We start from the raw sequence: 23,927 nt of genomic DNA, 5'->3' as shown, positions 1-23,927 counted from the left end.
AAATCTAATAAAAAAGGTTTTTGAAAACACAGCTTTTCTCCAGCGGATTTTTTTCTCCAACGTGTGGATGGGATTAGCCAGAATCTCATTCACTTTTGATTTTTACCTGCAGATTCCACAAACAATCCTTCCTTGGGAGTTGCACGCATTAGGAATAGGGGCGTCCTCACATGAACACTCACATGCCGTTATCACGCTCACCCTCACAGTGTCCGTAAAACCCAGAGCACGAATTGAAAAACTTTGATTCGGAAGACACTTTTTTGCAGTCACTTTGACTTTAAATGTTATCTGAAAGACACAGAATTTATAATAAAGAACAAAAATAAAAAGTTTAGCAAATGAGCTCTGAATTATAGTCTATAACTTAAAGAGGACCTCCATCCCCATCTCCAAGTCTTGGCATCCTCCAATAGGTGCAGCTCCACTCACTCCAGCACAATTGGATTTTTTTTTTTCCAACTCCCGCCATTCCTGGGAAATTGGTGCTTTTAGTTTCAGCACTCAATATAATAATTGGGTTCTCTATTGTCGGGTGGGCGGTCCCAGACTGTTTATCCAACCCAGGACCGCCAACCTGACAGTTGAAAGCCTAATTAGCATACTGGACGCTAAAAATAACAGCACTGATTGCTCAGGAACGGTAGAGACTAGAGGGAAAATTCCAACTGCATCGGAACCACCAGAGTAACACCTACTTAAGGTGTGAAATAAGACTTTCTGTATATTGAAACCCCATCCCCAACCCTTAGGGCCCGATTCCACGATGTCCCGCGGCGCACATTCTGACACGTTACGTGTCAGAGTCAGCACTTCAAAATAGAATCCCATTGACTTCAGTGGGTTCCGTCTTACACCCGCTACACATTGAATTCAATGGGAGGCTTTTTAACCCATTGATTTCAATGTGTTACACGCGTTAAACGAAACCCATTGAAGTCAATGGGATTCTGTTTTGAAGCGCTGACTCTGACACATGTTTAAGTGTCAGAATGAGCGCCGTGTTACATCGTGGGAACGGGCCCTAAGATGAAAATCAGGACCACCAGTGAAAAGTGAAGAAGGAGACATAGTTCACCTTTCACTGGTCTTATATTTAGGCTCTGGCAGCCCACTACTATCGTTCCTTGCTAGACCACAAGTGGTGACATTTAGTTTGTGGTTAGTGGTGATCTCAGCAGTCGTGTTGTTTGAATAGAGGTCATGACCAAGGTCAGTGATTGTCTACAGCCATGACCTGACCACTAAACAAGCGTCATTACTTCCAATCCAAAAAGGGTGAGGACCAGACTGCCAGGCTGGATTGGAGGACCCAGGAAGGGGAGGGTTTCTTTATTCAAACCAAGCGTTATTTAACCGTTTCATGAGTCGGACATTCGTACCTCGTAATAATACAGTACAAGAGATACTAGAGGTCTTCTCCATGATGTACCGTATCTATAGAACAAAACGCCCATGCAGATGGCTCCACTATTTCTTAGCATGTAAACCCTGCTTCTATGAATCTCACTTACCTCTTCATTGATCTTCACGTTGCTGCAATACCCTCTTACGTCATTTACGGTATTATCTCCACTGGAACAGTTCGAATCATAGAGAATATCCAAAAAGTCTGGAGTAATCCCATGGTCCATAATGACCTCAGATGACAAGTTCTATTATTAGAAAGGTAAAGGTGAATACCTTGTCTCAGCATTTGTGACATCACACAGTTTTTAATTTAACCCCTTAAGGACCAGTCTAATTTTTTTTTGTTTTTATGACTGACTCATTTCAATAGCAATAATTTTTTTCTTTTTCCTTGGAGAAAGCTGTGAGATGGCTTGGTATGGACTCCATTGAGTTGCAGGAAATTGGATGGTTAACTTATTTTGTTGGAGAATGTGAAAAAACACTATTGCCGTATTGTTACCTTTCCATGGGTCTGTAGGAACGCAGCAATACCAATATGATATATTTAGTAATGTCTTAGATCTTTTGCTAAATAAAAACTAACCACCAGCTATTTAATGCTTCCATTGTTGTAACCATATAGTTACATAGTAGATGAGGATGGATAAAGACATCAGTCCATCAAGTCCAACCTATAACCCTACAATCAGTGGCATAACTAGGAATGGCGTGGCCCTGTGGTGAACTTTTAACATGGCCCCCCTCCCCCCCGACTGACAACGAAGACCTCGATCGAGCCCCTCCTACGCATTCCTGCGCGTTCTATTATGCCCCATAGTGGCCCCTTCAAACAGTATCATCCCCCCATAGTGGCCCCTGCACACAGTATTATCCCCCATAGTGGCCCCTGCACACAGTATTATGCCCCATAGTGCCCCTTGCACACAGTATTGTGCCCCATAGTGGCCCCTGCACACACTATTATCCCCAACAGTGGCCCCTGCACACAGTATTATCCCCAACAGTGGCCCCTGCACCCAGTATTATCCCCCATAGTGGCCCCTGCACACACTATTATCCCCCATAGTGGCTCCTGCACACAGTATTATACCCCATAGTGGCCCCTGCACACAGTATTATCCCCCATAGTGGCTCCTGCACACAGTATTATACCCCATAGTGGCCCCTGCACACAGTATTATCCCCCATAGTGGCCCCTGCACACACTATTATCCCCCATAGTGGCTCCTGCACACAGTATTATACCCCATAGTGGCTCCTGCACACAGTATTATACCCCATAGTGGCCCCTGCACACAGTATTATCCCCCATAGTGGCTCCTGCATACAGTATTATGTCCCACTGTGGACACCCATAAACAATTATTATACTCTGGGGTATAATAATCGGAGACCCAGGGGAATAAAAACATAAAAAACCCTACTGTTTCTTACCTGTCCCCCGGCTCCTACGCTGTCTTCTCCGCTGCCGTCCCTCATCAATGACATCGGACGTCACATGACTCAGGACGCAGGCCGGGTTCATGTGATGTCAGAGACGTCAGAAAGGACGTCAGGAAGGAGGCCTGGCAGGATCGTGGAGAGGTAAGTAACAGTGTTTGTTATGTTTCTTACCTCTCCCAGTCCACCAATCATTATACTCGAGGGTCCGAAAAGACCCCTGAGTATAATGATAGCAGCGGTAGCAGCTGTCACCGGGCCCCTGATGTCCCGGGACCTGTGGCAGCTGCCTCCGCTGCTATGGCGGTAGTTACGCCACTGCCTACAATCCCTACAGTGTTGATCCAGAGGGAAGTAAAAAACCCCATGAGGTTCATGGCAATTGCTCTATTTTAGGGGGAAAAATTCCTTCCCGACTCGAATCTGGCAATCAGGATAAACCAAAAAAACAAAAAAAAGTTATATAACTCACCAATCGATGCAAGGTGCATGACCTGATTCTTCCGGACTTTAAGAAGAAAAATACTTGCGAAAATGAAGGAGATGAGGTCCGCAACTCTTGTTCGTAAAAAATAACAACTTTATTCCATCATTTAAAAGAACTTGACAAAAGATGCCATACAAAAGAAGTGAAGAAAAGAAAGAAACGTGAAATAAAACCACAAAAAAATCACATTTCTGGCTTGGCTGACGCGTTTCGAAACCGCAAAGGTTTCTTAATCATAGCCTGATGTATGCCTTACATGGACTAACACTAACTGTTCCCTATATATACCAAGTTCAACAGGTGTAATCGATAAACTTTCTAACAGGGGGAGGTAGTAACTTCCTGTTCTATACAATTCAAGTTACGTGAATAAAGATTTCTTTAATAAAAGATATTTCCATTTTTAATACTGTTGAAGCAATAAAATTATCTTGAACACTTTATATTTGTACGTTTACTCACACATGTATCCAAAGAAATAGGAGTATGTGGGATCAGAGAAAAGGAAAAAGGAAAGGACATGCTCCAATGAACATTCCCTAAGTCCCATTCATGATTTCTGTTCCGATCACGTGACCGGAGCTAACCAATCACAACCTACTACCACCGTAGCAAAGTGCAGTATGGTTAACATAGCCGTGCATATCATGGAATTGGGCTAAGAAATCCATAACCCTAAATGAGCAAACTCTAAACATATAAATCTATTCATAAAACCTCATATTGCAGGTTAGCCTTTATTGATCAATCTTTATACTGTGTATTGTCATTCAATCAACATCTTGCGGTCACGTGACTTGAAATGCTCCAATGAACATTCCCTAGGTTCCATTCATAATTTCTACTCTGATCACGTGACCGGAGCCAACCAATTATAACCCACTACCTCCGTAACAGAGCGTAGTGTAGTTTGCACAGCTGTGCACACCAAGAAAGGCGACCTGCGAGCGCCCAATTCAGCAACACAACAACACAACAGCAGCCATGAAGGTAAACAAAGGTAAGTACTTAATAGACAGGTCTAAGTTAACCACTAGACCCAAGAGCTGTTCAAAAAGAGAGCTTTTGATATTATGTTCTTAATTTTTTTTATATATAAATGACAAAAAAATGCCTATTTAACATCCAGTTTGTACTGTACAGATCACAGGGTTCTATTTATTGTTTCAAAGATATATTGAACCAATGTACACAATTGGATCTAATACTGACAATCACAACTTGACTAGTCCGTCAATACCAACAATACCAAAATGTAGTTCCCTACCAGAATGCAAAAGTCGGGTGCGAAAAGAACGAATGCCCGAAAATAAACATAGCTGTCAATAAATTAGGGATAAATCCGATCTCATGTTTAGACCCTGCGGTTGTCTACAACCAAAACGCAGGATCCAAAGGGCTTCTTTTTTTAACAAAATTTCTTTGATGTTACCTCCCCTTGGGGATACTTGGATGACATCTATTCCCCAAAATCTAAATGTAGAGACAGAACCCTTGTGTACTGAAGCAAAATGCTTCGAGGCACCCGACATACCCTCCATCAAATGCTTACTGCTGTCCTTAATATGTTCCATGATCCTTGTTTTTAGAGGTCTTGTTGTGCACCCAATGTATTCCAACCTACATTCCTCACACCTAATGCAGTATACTACCGCTTGGGTACAGCAATTTATGTGTGGGTGTAGACAACCGCAGGGTCTAAACATGAGATCGGATTTATCCCTAATTTATTGACAGCTATGTTTATTTTCGGGCATTCGTTCTTTTCGCACCCGACTTTTGCATTCTGGTAGGGAACTACATTTTGGTATTGTTGGTATTGACGGACTAGTCAAGTTGTGATTGTCAGTATTAGATCCAATTGTGTACATTGGTTCAATATATCTTTGAAACAATAAATAGAACCCTGTGATCTGTACAGTACAAACTGGATGTTAAATAGGCATTTTTTTGTCATTTATATATAAAAAAATTAAGAACATAATATCAAAAGCTCTCTTTTTGAACAGCTCTTGGGTCTAGTGGTTAACTTAGACCTGTCTATTAAGTACTTACCTTTGTTTACCTTCATGGCTGCTGTTGTGTTGTTGTGTTGCTGAATTGGGCGCTCGCAGGTCGCCTTTCTTGGTGTGCACAGCTGTGCAAACTACACTACGCTCTGTTACGGAGGTAGTGGGTTATAATTGGTTGGCTCCGGTCACGTGATCAGAGTAGAAATTATGAATGGAACCTAGGGAATGTTCATTGGAGCATTTCAAGTCACATGACTGCAAGTTGTTGATTGAATGACAATACACAGTATAAAGATTGATCAATAAAGGCTAACCTGCAATATGAGGTTTTATGAATAGATTTATATGTTTAGAGTTTGCTCATTTAGGGTTATGGATTTCTTAGCCCAATTCCATGATATGCACGGCTATGTTAACCATACTGCACTTTGCTACGGTGGTAGTAGGTTGTGATTGGTTAGCTCCGGTCACGTGATCGGAACAGAAATCATGAATGGGACTTAGGGAATGTTCATTGGAGCATGTCCTTTCCTTTTTCCTTTTCTCTGATCCCACATACTCCTATTTCTTTGGATACATGTGTAAGTAAACGTACAAATATAAAGTGTTCAAGATAATTTTATTGCTTCAACAGTATTAAAAATGGAAATATCTTTTATTAAAGAAATCTTTATTCACGTAACTTGAATTGTATAGAACAGGAAGTTACTACCTCCCCCTGTTAGAAAGTTTATCGATTACACCTGTTGAACTTGGTATATATAGGGAACAGTTAGTGTTAGTCCATGTAAGGCATACATCAGGCTATGATTAAGAAACCTTTGCGGTTTCGAAACGCGTCAGCCAAGCCAGAAATGTGATTTTTTTTGTGGTTTTATTTCACGTTTCTTTCTTTTCTTCACTTCTTTTGTATGGCATCTTTTGTCAAGTTCTTTTAAATGATGGAATAAAGTTGTTATTTTTTACGAACAAGAGTTGCGGACCTCATCTCCTTCATTTTCGCAATCAGGATAAACCCTGGATCAACATGTCCAAAATCTATATAAGAACTTGTTTTTTTACAAGACGGATTGTAGCTGTTTTTTTTGCACCATTTTGGGGTATATTTAATTAATTGCTTGTCACTTTTTAATTTTTTTTACAACCCAAATGGAGAAAACCACCAATTCTGTCATTATTTTTGCATACTTTCTCAGTATAGACCTGTTTATAGACCTCTGCTTCCTGAACACTGTTTTGTACTGCTTTACCGCTCCTGTTACCATCTCGGCCTGCCTGACGTTCCCTTTGGATTTCCCACTGTACTGTGTTGCTCTCTTGTCGACGACCCGGACCGTACGAAACATCTGCTGATAAGAGATCGGTCGCTACGCTTTTTCGCTACGGTCCACTAGATGGGGCCTTAGCCTTAATAACACAAATACTGCCAGAAAATAAAAGTTGCCCGACAGTTTAGTTATACCTTAACTCTTGGAGTTTGTGTAATATCAGACTTTTATCTATTTGTAAAAATCCAAACGTAATAAGCCGCTATTACTAAGAGATGCCTGAGGAGTTTTGATGGGATTAATCTTATAAAGCATGCACTGAATAAAAGCGATGATGCTTATGTGAACAACGCCTAAAGATGAAGTGATGGAAAACTGAACAGGGTATGCCCACGACCTCGAGCCTTACATTTTATGCTCACCTCTTCCTAGCAAGTGTATAATTGTATGGTAACAGCCCCAGCCCCCCATAAACCAGAAATTACAGCCATAAATCAAAAGTGAGAGCTTAGAGGGACTCAATAAATCAAATGTCAACCTGGACTCAGAAATCAAAAGTGACAGCCATGTGCTTGCCTGAAATATGGGATATGTAGCAGACAAAAGATACAGGATTGCCCAGGCTAATAAGAGTAACAGTCACTAATAAGGTTATGTCAGTTTCACATAATATACTTTTACAAAAGTGATATATATCTTTTATAGGATTTGTCATGTCAGAGATATGTTATATGTCAACCTCAGCTGACCAGCTGACCACCATGGGTCCCGCTCCCATGATACCGGGAAAAATGCAGATATTGCCAGGGGATTAGTATAGTATGTTATCCAATATCAGTCCAATAGAGGTGTTCTTTGCCATCTACATAAGTACAGACTTTGTTAGGCTAAGGCCCCATGTAGTGAAACGGAGCTAAAAAAAAAAAAAACACTATGGAAAACAAATGCAGGAAAAAAAGCATTGCTATTTTTGATGCATTTTTCTCAGCTTTTTTTTTCTCTTATAGCAAAATCCTGTTTGGATTTTTGTTAGTCAATCACACAAAAACGGCTGAACGGATTTGAATGAAATTTGGCACATAGATAGTTTGTAACAACGATTAAAACATAGGCTACTTTTTAACCCAGTAGATGACATGGCTTCACGACTGTTATGAGTTTATGTTCACATACTATTTTACACTGCTCTTGCAGCAGCTTACCTCAGGTTCTGATAACGCCAGGTCTGTTATCATTCTACGTAAACACACAGCTAAATCTCAGTCCATTCTGTACATGCATTTGCATATTATCTGATCTGCTCCAGGTAGTGCTGACACACTAGATGGGAAAACACCTTTAATCCAAATTGGCAGTTTGCTACTTTTAAACATGTCGGGAAAAAGAAAATCTAATTTGTTGCAAAATTGTAAAACAACGACCTCTATGAAGGTAGCCAGAAGTCACAGAGTTCTACTCAAGCGGAGTTCAGGGGGACCATCAGTGCCAATAACACACTCATTATATGGTGTCCCAGCGAGCTGCTGAGATGCTGGAATAATCAGCGCGAGGAACAAGTTCAGCAGCAGGACAGCTTAACACAGGGGTCTCAAACTCGCGGCCGTGGGCCGCATGCGGCCCCCCGAACAATTTTGTGCAGCCCGCACAAGCTTAGGGAAGCCGGATCCGAGTTGAATACATTGCGAGATGATTATATCCACTAGCCGCTACGTTCCGGCTAGTGGACATATAGGCACGATGTGATGACGTCACATCATCACATCGCACCTACAGGTCTATTAGTGAAACTGCAGAGCGCGGCGGGGGAGCGTTGGATGGTGAGTATAAGTGTTTTTTTGTGTGTTAAAGAGGACCTTTCACCATTTTGCTCACAGGCAGTTCTATATACTGCCGGAAAGCTGACAGTGCGCTGAGATCAGCGCACTGTCGGCTTTCCCGATGTGGGCCCAGTGTGAAGAGCTTACGGTCTGGTACCGTAGCTCTTCTATGGTCAGAAGGGCGTTTCTGACACTCAGTCAGAGACGTCCTTCTTCACAGCACAGCCAATCGCGCTGTGCTGTGAGAGCCGGGAGGAACGCCCCCTCCCCTCCCTGATAATGCTCGTCTATGGACGAGTACTGCGAGCAGATGGCGGGGGCGTTCCTCCCGGCTCTCACAGCACAGCGCGATTGGCTGTGTTGTGAAGAAGGACGTCTCTGACTGAGTGTCAGAAATGCCCTTCCGGACTTAGGTTAGGTTCACCTGGATTCTGTTCTGGGTTTCCGTCCCCAAATCCGCTTTTAAAAAAATTTGGGTGGAAATCGGGTGGACCCCTTTATAGTCTATAGGGTCTGCAGGTAACCGCTTTTTAAGCATATTAGATTTCCGTTCTTTGGGTCTCCAGCCGGGCCCAAAGAATGGAAACCCAAGCACAGGTGTGAACCTAACGTAACACAACATTAAGGTTAAGGCCCAGTTTTACTCTGAAGACTTTCTGCTTCAATTATACCTAGAGGGAAACCACCAGCATTTCCGTAGGTGTAATTGACATGACATTGTCATCCACTTTGTAGGGACTGTAAAACGCATCAGGTTTTTCATCATTTCTGCCACGTGAGGCCGCGGTCTAATTGAGTTTCAGATTGTAACACAGGCACATTTATATACCTGTATGACTGCACATCCCGGCCCAACCAGTTAGCCATAAGATCCTCGGTCAGGCTGGGATTTGCAGCCATAGATTTGTTTGGATGAGTTTCTTTATTCTGAAATGATCATATTGATACATGTACATTGTAAACCTATAACTTCTGATTCTTCCATGTTTGAAAAATACTGAACACATTTCACCACTTGCTTTTTTTTTCAGCTTTTTTGCTGCAACCCACATTTCTTCAGTTTCTTGCAAACCTCTGTGGTTATGTTTGTAACCAGCAAGCTTTATAACCAAGGGAGGATGCAAAACCTTCACACAATTTTCACATGTTATAGATGAACTTGTTTTGTATTTTACAATATGTCGCTGTATGAGCATTGCAGCAAATACAAGAGCAATTATGTCCCCTGGTCTGAACGGAGCCGTGTAGACCAGAGGTCATTCACTTCCATGGCATTGCTGGTGATGGCACATTGGATAGTGGATTGGAATAAGTTGTGAAACCCCTTTAATAGTAATAATTATTACTGATATGTGTAATATTAGAGGAGGTCCAAAATGCCTCCCAAATCATATAATTTAGCATGAGAGACAGTCATATTGTAACCATGCACAAAGCCATTTGGCACCATGGGGGAGTTCACACGATGTAACATGCCGCGTGATCTGGCACGTGTACAGCGTGTGAGAGTTTGCGCGCCATAAAAGCACCCATTCATTTCAATGGGAGTTAGGATCGTATACGCCGCGTTATACTACCAAGGTTAGTTTTGGCTTCTTTCACTGGACGACTTACCTGATACGCGTCGGTAATCAACTGGACAACGTTACTTGAATCTTTGGACAATGTCCCAACCACAGATTTAGGAATCAGGTTACTGAGATCCTGAAAAATATAACATTTATAGTAAGCGAGTGCAGCTATGAAGTGACATGTACAAAGTGCTCAGTGCTCTATATGAATGCAACAATACCAGATATACGGTATAGTTATATGTTTTACTAAGTATACACAATAAAAGCATGTTTTATGGCATACCAGATATGTATAGTTTCATGTTTTACACGTTCTAAGCTTTTATTCTTTCTGTTAATGTAGCTATGTGAGGGTTTGTTTTACAGGATAAATTGTAGATTTAATGATGTGATGTCTTACAGTCAATACATACTAGTGATAGTACGGACATGTCTAGCACAGTAATAGTACCACAATAGTGATAAACTATTTCAGGAATACCCTATACTCTATAGGAGCTATACTAGTGAGTGCAATTGCATCCCCTAAACCACCTACAGACCTGAAAATATTGCATGGCATGTTTCCGTGTGGTCACATGGTGTATCCCATTACACCTTCCAGCCAATGCAATGGAATCAGTTCTGGAGGTCCGTGCTCATACAAGAGTTTTCACCAGGAAAAATAAGATGTCTGCACATTGCAGTTTTGATCCCCTTTTACTGCAAATTGCTGCAAAGCTGTATCCTGTTGTTAAAGGACCTTCATAGACCATGTATGGTTGGATCCTTACAGCTAGAGAATGAACTGTGTTATTGTGGTGTGTCCATGTACCAAGGTGCGAAAAGTGCATGTGATGGTTTTGTGGTCTGTAGTTATACTGGAGGCCACTGAAATATACCACTGAAATACATATACCACTATATACCATATGCCATATACCACTGAAATAATCACATGTTGTCAATGTGATGGTGTTACTGCAGCCAAGTATACAAAGTCTGGTGGGGAGGACCAAAGTGATGGCGCTAGAATGGTGGGGACCAGTGGTGGTCTCAGCACCCAGACTCCTATGATAAACACTACTAATAAGTCACTATGACATGTCAGAATTCTGCTGAAGGAACCGTTTCTTCTTAAAGACTGACTTTGACTTCCTGTTTGTCATTTCAAAACTGAAATCTGATTTCCTGCCCTTTTTACCACATATATGTTTTCACACAGTTGAATACCGTCACTAGGGTCAAGACTGGGTATGTGTGTAAATAGCCGGCTACATTCCCCCTAGATTATTGCACAAATGCCCACAAAAATAGGTCAACTGGGGCACACCCACAATGGTAAGGATCTTACAAGTGTCAGCTGTAAATGAATCATGATGAGACAGAACTAAAAAATAGAACACTTCTGTCCTATACGATTTTTTTAACTCTGTTATCGGTGGTGTTTAATTTGTCTATGATCAGCATATTGTAAAGTTAGTGGTATTACTCCTCCATATGCTTCAGTTTTCATACAGAGGTTGTAACATCTCTGCCTGTTCAGGTCACTGCACCACCCTCTGCTCGCGTACTGCGGCGCAGGAGATGGGTGCAGTTTGGTTCTTGGCTTAAAGTTTTTGGTCGCACTGTGTGAACTCCAGGGGCGGGTTCTTCCTCCTTATTTAGTCTTGACTCTCATTCACACCTATGCTTGCTATTGCCGTGTGCATACTTGCTCCTTACTGTCTATTTTTGCTTGCATTCTAATCCTTGACCTTTGGCTTTCCTCACTGACTATTCTTTTGGACTCCTATTTGGCACTGCATCACTCAACTGTTACTGACCCTCGGCTAGCTGACCTCTCTTTGTTGTTGTCCGTCTTGTGTGCGTTTTGTGTCTCACATATCCAGGAAGAGACTGTCTTCATGGTTGCCGCCTATTATGTAGGATAGGGCCTGGCAATAGGAAGGGTCAGTTGGGGGCTTCAGCTTAGGGCTCACTGTCTCTTCTGCCCCGTCCCAGGGTTCAACAGCTACCGGGGAATTGCTGTCCTAGCAATTCCCTAACAGAGGTGTTGGAGGATTTTTATGACCATTTCGCACACAATCCATGACTAATAAATAGTGTTGCATGCCCTATTATGAAACTAATTCCGCTAGAATTCTAACTAGATCCCTGATATCCGCAGTTTCGTTAGCCATAGGTACATTGTGGTTACTGGCAGGGGGTATGCAAGACAAGATAGTAACTGCTTATCATTAAGATAGGTCATCCATTGAAGATCTGAGGGGTCCACTTTCACTTTTCATGTCATGTTCATCGGCCTAATCGATGTTCAGTCCCATGCAAATGGTTGGATGGAACTGCGATAACAAGCAAAGCCACTACACATATGTACAGCAATGTGCTTGGTAAGTACTGAAGAGGCTGCAACGCTCATCCAAACACTGCAGCCCAGGCGTGTAGCTATAGGGGTGCCGAGGGGGCCCAAAGCCTCTCCACAACCTAAGACACCAGTATTATAGATAGTACGTGGTAAGTGGGGGCCTCATTATATATTTTGCATCGGGGCTCAGGATATTCAAGCTAGGCCCTTCAAAACAGTTGACCAGTCAGATTTCCAGGAGTTTTAACACCTGCAGACCTCTGTTTGATGACTTATCCTAAGGATTGGTCATCAATTTTGTAGCCTGGAAAACCCCTTTAATATATATCATGGGGCCCAACACCTAGATAGTGCATAAATTGCTGTTTTCCAAGCAGTGTATGGAGTCTATGGATACTTGTCTAAGGCTGGGTTTACACATTCAGTATTTTTTATGCAGTTTTGGAAGTCGGGGTTGGATTGTAAAGTGGGAGACCATGTAAGACGTTAAAGAAGATGGTGGTTTACCTCTGTTTTTTTTTTTTTTGTTAAACCCGCTCCTGGTTTTGGCTTCCATTAAATAAATGAATGTGTAAACTCAGCCTGAAGGAGATACATTAAATACATCAATATCCACAATCCCCTTTGCTCTCTTCATTCCCCTGATAAAATCCAATTATATTATCTTACCTGATAGGTTTTAACCATATTAGAGGTGACTGCAAACACAACTTGGATGTTATTTTCTGAAAGCTTCTGTGCAAGCTGCCCAACGGATGGGTAATCCTGTTTAAAGCCACAAATACATTCAGTTTAGAAAGAATCTAATATAATATATTCAATACATGTGACATGTTGGACTGCAACAGATAGAATCATTACAGTCCTGGCAGACCCATAGGAATGAATGGAGTGCAAGACATGCACATGCATTAGAGCTCTATTCACAAGGAGGCCTTAGGAGAGACTTTAAGTCCCCCATTCTCCTGATCACTGGGGAACCCAGTAATTGGGCCCCCAGAGATCAGACACTTATCCCCTGTCATGTGAATAGGAAATAAGTGTCCATAACAGGACAGCTGCTTTATACCTGTTGCAGATGATATACTGTACATGTACGTAATTCTGCATTAGGCGTTAAAATAGACTTCCTGGTTTGTGTCGGCCAGTTTGATATATAAGTTCAGGGGTAGCTATAGTAAAATTTTGCAGTTTGCATGCGCAAAAGTACCAGTGAAAATAAGATAAGATAATCCTTTAAGGAGGACCTTTCATGGGTTTGGGCACAGGCAGTTCTATATACTGCTGGAGAGCCGACAGTGTGCTGAATTCAGCGCACTGTCGGCTTTCACGATCTGTGCCCTGGGTGAAGAGCTAGCGGTGCTGGTACCGTAGCTCTTTATTGTCAGAACGGCATTCCTGACAGTCTGTCAGGAACGTCCTCCTTCAAAGCAGTGCCTATAGCTCTGTACAGTGTGAGCGGGGAGGAACACCTCCCCCGCCTCCTGATAATACTCGTCTATGGACGAGTACTGTGAGCAGAGGACGGGGGTTTTCCTCCCCAGTCTCACTGTACAGCGCTATAGGCACTGCTTTGAAGAAGGACGTTCCTGACAGACTGTCAGGAACGCCCTTCTGACGATGAAGAGCTACGGTACCAGCACCGCTAGCTCTTCACCTGGGGCACAGATCGTGAAAGCCGACAGTGCGCTAAATTCAGCGCACTGTCGGCTTTTCAGCAGTATATAGAACTGCCTGTGCCCAAACCCATGAAAGGTCCTCTTTAATAGTCCTACCATGGGGTGGCTACATGTATGGCCTATCCATAGCATATATTTATAGGTGATATATAACCAGCTGTCGGCAGTGGCGTAACTACCACAGTAGCAGTGGTAGCAGCTTCCACAGGGCCCGACACCTTAGGGGGTCTGGGTACCCTCACTAGTTAATATGCCAAAAAAGAAATAAACAATAAATTTTACTTTTTGAGGCCCGAGGCCACCTAAGGTGTTGGGTTCCGGTCGGTGGAGAGCCTCAGTGTGCATCCTGCCAGTGGGGGAGGCATGGAGACATTGTGCAGGAAGAAGATAGTGTCGAGGATGAAGTGAGCAGCTCAGTGAGTGCAGACTGGTGAGTTTAACCCATTTGTGCAGGGCAGGCTGTCAGCACACAGTACTGTGGATGAAGGGGTTATTACAGTACATAATACTGTGCTACAGGGGCCACTATAGGGCATAATACTGTGTGCAGGGGCCACTATGGGGAATAATACTGTGTGCAGGGGCCACTATGGGGGATAATACTGTGTGCAGTGGCCACTATGGGGCATAATACTGTGTGCAGGGGCCACTATGGGCATAATATTGTGTGCAGGGGCCACTATGGGGCATAATACTGTGTGCAGGGGCCACTATGGGGCATAATACTGTGTGCAGGGGCCACTATGGGGCATAATACTGTGTGCAGGGGCCAGTATGGGGCATAATACTGTGTGCAGGGGTCACTATAGGGTATAATACTGTATACAGGAGCCACTATAGGGTATAATACTGTATACAGGGGCCAATATGGGGCATAATAGTGCCTGCAGGAATGCGGGGGAAAAGGGGCGGTCGGTAGGGTCTTTGGAGGGGCCCCATGTCAAAGGTTCGCCACGGGGCCCCGCCATTCCTAGTTACGCCACTGGCTGTCAGTGACCGTTTGGATCTGCATCAACCAACATAGTAAAATGGCCCCAAGATTCACATGAACATTGTGGGCCCTTTGTTGTTTACATAGGCACAGGGGTTTCTGTATACATAAACAATGAAGGGGATGTGGCGCTTGTCATTCACCATTCATCCTGGAGGTTGAAACCCCCTCCCCAATCAAACAATGAGCATAGGCCATCTATGATAACTTCCTAGAGAACCCTTTTAAAAGACAACTATGTGTCCATTTTTTCATAGTAGTTATATGAGATAATGTCTTCATGATAGTACACAATGGAGGCGTTTCCATTAAAGGACTCATCATCAAGAATATCAATCCTGAACCATCTTTCTGGAATCCCAAAATTCTTTATTATCAATGATCTGCCTTCCAAATGGATAACAATTTACAATGCAAATAATAGAAATCCTGGGTTACAATAAATCTACTTACAAGCTGGTTAGATAGCTTATAGATATTGTCTTCCAGGTGACATACTCCATCATTTGGGGTCAGAATAGCTGCCAGTTTCCCATCTCCAGCAATATGAAACCCGTCATCTGTAGCATATACCAGAAGCCTTGTGACATTCCTCCATCCAATCTTGTCCTGTACAAATTGAAGGGCCACATTAGGTAAATCCGTGCCAAAATTAGCTTAATTTAGTTATTTTCACTTTAAATGTCTAATACTAGTCTGTGTTTGAAGATGAATCTATAGGTAAACTAAGGGGGTAATCTTGACTAGGTTCACACCTGTGTTCGGCTTTCCGTTCCTTGGGCCTGCTTGGGGACCAGAGCAATGGAAACCTAATCTGCTTAAAAAGACTATAATGGGGTCCAATTTCTCCATGCAGGACTTTTCTCTCCACATTTTTAAAGCAGAATGGGGACCGGACTCCCCGAGTGCAGATGTGAACATACCCTTACTCCTACCATTTAGGTCTATTCTATTTCTTCTACATTTAGATTTCATTCCTGGGATTAGTGTTCTTGAAAGTAGAGTTTAGTAAGTGTCAGCAAGTCAATAACTATATATCTCACCCCACAAACTGCCACTTGCATCATTGCATCCAGTCCGCCTTCCGGGGAGTCCAGGTTACCAGATATCTTCTGCATCCCGACCGCATCTCTAAACTTCTTTCCTTCTCCTGTGAGGTTAAGGATATGCTTGAAGGAGAAGGGAGGCTGACATTCTACATTTTTATCGGTGCATGGGTGCCTCAGTTGTTCTGGATGCGTGCTCACAAATGGAAGTACAGTCTTGTCCACAAAGGAGCCAAAGCCTGAATTACAGGAGCCAATAAAAGACGAAAACAATGAGGTGTCTTTAGTCATTGTAAGGTTTATTATTATGATCCATTTTATAGGCCTAGAGAAATTGCAATATTCCAAGAGACAGTGTTGACTTTATTACTGTTCAGGCCATTGCTGAGGATCATTACAAGGGATGTGCTAATGACGGATCTTCCTAATATCCAGATCTGTAGTTCCTCCTCCCACTACTCATCTCCCTTTGGCTTAATTTAGCAGAGACAATTGTTATATAAAGGGAGTAGCTGGCATATTACATTTATCATCACAGTATATCTCTGGTGCCAGCTGTCTGTGACCTTCCAGATTTTCTACGTGCCAGCTAACCGAATTTCACTTTAGATAAGATTCTCAATCTGTCATAAGCATACTACCCCAAGACGTACTTATACAAGAAGTGATAATGACCATAAGGAGAGCACATATTAGCCGGAGGAGTTTAGGATAATATTACAGTACTGAGCTGATGTATGTTAATAACATAATCAGTGGAAAAGCATTTACTGATATGGCATATTTGTTACCCAAAGTACATGCGCTAAAGCAATATTCCAGAAAGGAGACCCCACATAGGAGACAGGGGCTGGTGTGTGCTATGCCAGTCTTAGGTTGTCCTGTATGCCAGAAGTGAAAGGCACACCAGCTAGGGACCATTGTAGGTCTCAGCTATAACTTGTAAGGGGGCATTCAAACGGAGGATTGATTTCTGCGCGAAAAACGAAACCCATTGAAGTCAATGGAAGGCTTTAGTTCCTCATGGATTCTGATGTGAGTTATCACACCAAAAATCAGAGCCAGCTTCCTCCGTGTGAATGCCCACTAAGGGTAAGTTCACATGGGGTATTTTGGTCCAGAGGCCGCCTCAGGTTCCAGAACAAAATACATGTAGCTGCGACTGCACCGGCATCCAGTTGTGCACCCTGCTCCGGATTAGGCCCAAATGAATGGGCCTAGTCCGGAGGCAGTGTCTTCAGGCAGATGTCGCGAGGAGAATCCGTCTGAAAGAATGAGCATGTCGCTTCTTTGTTCCGGGAGCCGGAACAAACAGCAAAAACGGAAAATAGAACTGACCGGCTCCTATTGATTTCGATGGGAGCCATCTTTTTGGTCAGGATTTTGAGGCGGATACGGCGTGTGAACTTACCCTAACAATTTTCTGGCACAAGTTATAGTAAACCTGTTGGGAAAGTTCATCCCCGCCAGGCCAGTCTTGATTCCCACCCAGCCCAATTTTTACTCATGTGGTGAGAGTGACAGAAAATGCCATGAAGTCACTATTTTTTCTTCGTGTAAAAGTGACTTGTGCTAAAAAACTGCAACTTTTGTGAAGCCTTTTTGCTACAAAACTGACCTACAAGGCCTGATAAATTGGCCGTATAGTTCAGGTTTGGATAATTACTTTACTTACATAAGGCCTGGTTACATCAGCATATGAAGACTCATGAAAAACACAGCTGAGGTTCGATGTGGTTGTGTGAATGTAGCCTAACTCATTGGTCACTTTATACTGCTGATTATAATTTTAATGTAACACCAACATGGAAATGGTTCTTACCTATCTGGGCAGACTTGGTAATTCTATTCAAGGCCTCAAGTAACTGGTTTCCCAGATTCTTCACATTCTGGAGATCATCAAACATTGAGTAGGAAAGGTCCATAAGATAGTAGAGGTCGACAGGATATCCTTCTGCCCTTCTAAACTTCACTTCGAACTCTCCGGTCTGTCCTGATGATGTTACAGAATAACGTTAGTTACATATACAAAGTATTTAGTGCTGGGTAACCAAGAGTAAAGTCTATTGGCCAGTAGGAGTCCAACCACTGAGACCTCACCTTTCCTAAGAATGGTGGTGTTCTAACCCCGTTGTGTATGCAGATGCTCCACGCTCCATTTATTTTAGTGGAAGCGCCAGAGATAGCCAAGGGCTGTACTTCAGCTATCTCTGGCGCTCCCATTGAAATGGAGCAGAGGTGCATCTGCCTCCACCACTGGTACATTTACAAGGGGGGGTAAAAGACTCCTTGTTCTCAGTTGGGATCTCAACATCTGAACCCCCATCATGTCACATTTATCTTCTATCCTACATAATTATCATAACCCCTTTAATGGACAGTAGGAAGCTGTTTTTAAGGAGATAGTGGGCCCCCTTACCTACTGGGCCCTAGTGGAACTTCATAGATTTTATTAATGACATGTCCACCATGTTCATTTTGTTTAACGTTTTCATTTTTTTTGTTTTAAAACCTTTACCTGGTCGCAGTTGAAGCCTGAGCGATTTCGGCGTCAGCTGAGCCTGGTCATTTAGGGGTTGATTGTCTTGAAGCACAATCCTACTGATGGGGTCAACGATATCTGTTCCATCACAGCCTAGACTAAGAAGTTTCTCCGTGGTGTCACATCGGACTGAATCGGACTCCCCTGCTTTGGTGAAGTTCTACAAATCAGAAATGAAAGAAGTTGCATTACAAATAAAAAATATAGTTACATAAAACAAGAAAAAAAACACTTTCTGTAAAATTCTAAAATGACAAGTGTTTTTTATTTTTTACAAAGGTTGAATTGTTACACATTGTATGCCTTCTTAGTAATCTAGGTACGTGGACCTGAACCTCAAAAAAAAGAAAGGGTGCTTGTATGAAGAAAAGTGCAAAAAAAAAAGTTGCAAATAATAAATTCCTCTGAATGTTTTCACAATATTATTAAGCAATTAGGAATCCCTAAGCTTAAAATGGCACTTCAAGGGTTATTGCATTTGGGGAAATTGCTGATGGAAAGGGAATAATTGCTCCTGTCTTGACCCCTAGGGTAGGACCTATGAGAACAGATGAGCAGCCATTGAACAATAGTCTTACAGTACTTTAAAGGGGTTGCCCCATCTCAAGGATCCTATCTATACTGCTAGTTTATGTGGATTTAAGACTTTTCCTAAATACATTGCTTTATCAAAACTGCTTTGTTTGGCCGCTATCTTAATTTATTCACTTCATTGTTTACACTGCGTTTCCATAACCACAGGCCTGGTGATGAGCTACTCTCCTTGTCCTAGCTCCCTGCTCTCAAAGAGGGGGGGGCTGAATGCTCAGGAGCAGCTTGTATTTCTGAGCTATTTATCTCTCTGCACCACACAAGTGACGTAGCTCCTGCTCTCAGATAGGGGAGGGGGGAGCTGAGTGCTACGTGCTTTGTATTATCTCCTGCTCTTCCAAATATCAGTCGGTTTAATTGAACTTGGCCGATAAGGGCTGAGATAGGGAATATGTTATCTCTCTATGTAAACACAGACCTAAAATGGAGCTTATTGAAAACTGACTCAAATCCAGCTCTGCTACATCAGCTTCATATTGTGCATCTTCCAGTGATACTATGGTAATTTATGTACAACCATCCCTCATTACTGACTGCAAACAATCTGCTATGAAGAGAGATAGCAGAGCTTTGCCTGGGAGACAGCAAGTGAAACCCCACCCATCAATGTACCGAGAAAACCAGGAAGTGAAGAGAGCACACAGCATGCAGGTTGGTGAACAAGCCAGTTGGTAATACCCCTTTAAGGTCTCATGCACATCTGCCATTTACAGTATTTTAGATAGTGCCATGTCAATCTATGTTATGTTGCATTTACAATGCTGTGGTCTTATACAGTCCTATGAAAAAGTTTGGGCACCCCTATTAATCTTAATCATTTTTAGTTCTAAATATTTTGGTGTTTATAACAACCATTTCAGTTTGATATATCTAATAACTGATGGACACAGTAATATTTCAGGATTGAAATGAGGTTTATTGTACTAACAGAAAATGTGCAATATGCATTAAACCAAAATTTGACCGGTGCAAAAGTATGGGCACCTCAACAGAAAAGTGACATTAATATTTAGTAGATCCTCCTTTTACAAAGATAACAGCCTCTAGTCGCTTCATGTAGCTTTTAATCAGTTCCTGGATCCTGGATGAAGGTATTTTGGACCATTCCTCTTTACAAAACAATTCAAGTTCAGTTCAGTGTGATGGTGGCCGAGCATGGACAGCCCGCTTCCAATCATCCCACAGATGTTCAATGATATTCAGGTCTGGGGACTGGGATGGCCATTCCAGAACATTGTAATTGTTCCTCTGCATGAATGCCTGAGTCGATTTGGAGCGGTGTTTTGGATCATTGTCTTGCTGAAATATCCATCCCCGGCGTAACTTCAACTTCGTCACTGATTCTTGAACATTATTCTCAAGAATCTGCTGATACTGAGTGGAATCCATGCGACTCTCAACTTTAACAAGATTCCCGGTGCCAGCATTGGCCACACAGCCCCAAAGCATGATGGAACCTCCACCAAATTTTACAGTGGGTAGCAAGTGTTTTTCTTGGAATGCTGTTTTTTTGGACGCCATGCATAACGCCTTTTTGTATGACCAAACAACTCAATCTTTGTTTCATCAGTCCACAGGACCTTCATCCAAAATGAAGCTGCCTTGTCCAAATGTGCTTTTGCATACCTCAGGCGACTGTTTGTGGCGTGCTTGCAGAAACGGCTTCTTTCTCATCACTCTCCCATACAGCTTCTCCTTGTGCAAAGTGCGCTGTATTGTTGACCGATGCACAGTGACACCATCTGCAGCAAGATGATGCTGCAGCTCTTTGGAGGTGGTCTGTGGATTGTCCTTGACTGTTCTCACCATTCTTCTTCTCTGCCTTTCTGATATTTTTCTTGGCCTGCCACTTCTGGGCTTAACAAGAACTGTCCCTGTGGTCTTCCATTTCCTTACTATGTTCCTCACAGTGGAAACTGACAGGTTAAATCTCTGAGACAACTTTTTGTATCCTTCCCCTGAACAACTATGTTGAACAATCTTTGTTTTCAGATCATTTGAGAGTTGTTTTGAGTAGCCCATGATGCCACTCTTCAGAGGAGATTCAAATAGGAGATCAACTTGCAATTGGCCACCTTAAATACCTTTTCTTATGATTGGATACATCTGGCTATGAAGTTCAAAGCTCACTGAGGTTACAAAACCAATTTTGTGCTTCAGTAAGTCAGTAAAAAGTAGTTAGGGGAATTCAAATCAATAAAATGATAAGGGTGCCCATACTTTTGCACCGCTCAAATTTTGGTTTAATGCATATTGCACATTTTCTGTTAGTACAATAAACCTCATTTCAATCCTGAAATATTACTGTGTCCATCAGTTATTAGATATATCAAACTGAAATGGCTGTTGCAAACACCAAAATATTTAGAACAAAAAATGATTAAGATTAATAGGGGTGCCCAAACTTTTTCATAGGACTGTACCTTATGGGATTAGAAAATGGGGCCTGTAACTTATGGGAACACTGTAGAGCAGCACTTTCAGGCTGTTCCCATAAGTCTGACTCTAGAGGTCTCAGCATTTGTATCACCAGTCAATGTACTTGATATACTTTATTAACAATATGTAACTGCCTTCTGTAAAAGGAAAATGCAAAGATTATGCCACTAGGTTTCCAGATACCCAAACATTGATCTATAGGGAGCTAATTTCCAAAAGACGGTGCTAGAGCAACTTCCCCTTTTCCACCAAGGAGGACTTATTAGCATAATCTTTTCTTTTCCTCAAATTCTTAGAAGGATATGCATGGACTAAAAAGTCACTGTGCATGGTGAGATGGCTTCATAGGGGCAAGACCTCCTTCAGGAAACATAGTACCCCATATGTCTGGCTTCTTTCTATGAAATCCTGCGCTGAGATCCAATTTCTGGCTAAGGCCTCCCATAGTGAAACACACTTAAAAAAACACTACAGAAAAAATACATTGAAAATTTTTCCACAGCATTTTTCTCAAAATTTTTGCTGTTTTCCTCTGTATTTTTTCTTCCCATATTAAATAGGGTATTTGTACTGTATACCTACTACAATTTTCTATGTAGTGGCATACATAAAGTAATATGGTCATGGTAAGGAGGTCTTGTGGTACTAAGGTAGTACCACAGTTGAAAATAGGGCATGCGTGGGTTTAGAAAACCTGTTTTCAGATTCCTTATTGGGGTATACCAAGATATCCGATGAGCGTTGCCTACAAAATGTCTTCATATTGTGGTAGCAGTTGAAAAAAGTTAAATCCTGTGGCAGCTGTGGGAGGAAGTTCATAGTTTGGGTAACCACAAGACTATTAGAAAAAAGAAGCCATATTCGCAAAATGTTTACTTTGTAGAGAGATCGCAAAATCGCTTTCCATAAGGCACCAATATATTCTACTTGCAGGGATGGATTTTTTTATATGCCAGTTATACTATTTTGGAATTCAGGTTTGCCGCTCCATTCATTTTCTACGGGAAAGCGGAAGTTTCACAAGCGAAGTCAAGACGCTGTCCAGTGCTACAAGGCAATTCGAAAGAAATCCTAGCCAAGTATCATCATTTATAGAGAATACCAAAAGATTGTCTGCAGGAATTTTGCATATATTGTTTGCTCTACTATTTAACCCTTCTCCCCATTACTAACTTACCACTTTCTTGCACCAGGAGCAGTGCGGGCCCGACTGGATACATTCATTACAAGTATTCGCTTTTATCTTTGTGCATACTTCAGCCGTAGAAGCTGTAAAGAAATATTAGTCATCTGCATTATTACAGTTGATACATTTGTATGTATATGTATAGTATATGTATAGTATTTGGGTTTTTTAAATTATATTTTTACCTTGCATTTCCTTTGAACACCTATTTTTAAAGATGGGTCCTAGAATTAGGTTTGTAGAACTTCCAAAAGAGCAATGATGCAAAGAATAGTCCCTTTGTGGTCATAACTTGCATGCGATATGGAAATTATCAGGCTGATCTCAGAGCGGGGAGCAGGACGAAGTGGAATACAAAACCAATAGATAGGAAGAACCAGTGGGTCCCTGCGTCATTCCATACATATACTAGCAGTTACCCGCAACTTTGTCTGCGGGTTGGCAGTGGCGCTGAACCGCTTGTATTTCTTGCCCCCCCATCTCTGCCTCCAGTTTCTTGTCCCCCCATCTCTGCCCCCAGTTTCATGTCCCCCCCTTCATCTGCCCCAGTTTCTTGTCCCCCCATCTCTGCCCCCAGTTTTTTGTTCCCCCCCTTCATCTGCCCCTCAGTTTCTTGTCAACCCCATCTCTGCCCCCAGTTTCTTGTCCCCCCATCTCTGCCTCCAGTTTCTTGTCCCCCCATCTCTGCCCCCAGTAAACGCCTCCCATTGAAATCAATGGGAACTGGTCATTTCCTTTTTACGCGAGTGGTTTGTTCCCGAATAAAGAAGTGACCTGCCCTTTCCTCAGATGGATGTCCGCTTCGTGACACTCCATCCCGACTAGGCCCGTTCATTTGGGCCTAATCTGGAGCGAAATGCGCAACTGGATGCTGGTGCACTGTATGCACCAGCATCCAGTCGAGGCTACCCATAATTTGGACCGGATTCTGAGGCAGCCACCGCCTCAAAATCCAGTCCAAAAAACTCCTGTGTGATCCTGGCCTTAAAAAGATTTCCAGGGTAGGTAAAATGTGACAGCAAATATGGCAGCACTCCTGTTCTCATGTTGTGTCTGTTATTTAAGTCTTTTGACTGATGCTATAAGTTTGTTCTT

The 23,927-nt window shown here is 42.4% G+C and overlaps 1 protein-coding gene across 1 annotated transcript in view; it reads right to left on the bottom strand.

Annotated features, from left to right (window-relative positions):
- ITGB2 (integrin subunit beta 2) overlaps nucleotides 1–23,927 on the bottom strand; it is a 75,222-nt gene that overhangs the window by 10,533 nt on the left and 40,762 nt on the right. Inside the window, exons 3-11 of the mRNA XM_075284945.1 lie at nucleotides 22,824–22,915; nucleotides 18,593–18,776; nucleotides 17,897–18,067; nucleotides 16,072–16,313; nucleotides 15,482–15,637; nucleotides 13,028–13,123; nucleotides 10,052–10,141; nucleotides 1,515–1,655; nucleotides 107–291 (exon numbers count right to left, since the gene is read on the bottom strand). Coding sequence (XP_075141046.1) covers nucleotides 107–291; nucleotides 1,515–1,655; nucleotides 10,052–10,141; nucleotides 13,028–13,123; nucleotides 15,482–15,637; nucleotides 16,072–16,313; nucleotides 17,897–18,067; nucleotides 18,593–18,776; nucleotides 22,824–22,915 — 1,357 coding nt within the window. The remainder of the gene's footprint in view (nucleotides 1–106; nucleotides 292–1,514; nucleotides 1,656–10,051; nucleotides 10,142–13,027; nucleotides 13,124–15,481; nucleotides 15,638–16,071; nucleotides 16,314–17,896; nucleotides 18,068–18,592; nucleotides 18,777–22,823; nucleotides 22,916–23,927) is intronic.

The sequence above is a fragment of the Leptodactylus fuscus genome, chromosome 8, assembly GCF_031893055.1.
Source record: "Leptodactylus fuscus isolate aLepFus1 chromosome 8, aLepFus1.hap2, whole genome shotgun sequence".
Taxonomy (NCBI): domain Eukaryota; kingdom Metazoa; phylum Chordata; class Amphibia; order Anura; family Leptodactylidae; genus Leptodactylus; species Leptodactylus fuscus.
The sequence above is the reverse complement of the archived record's forward strand: the minus strand, read 5'-3'. Positions and strand labels throughout refer to the sequence as shown.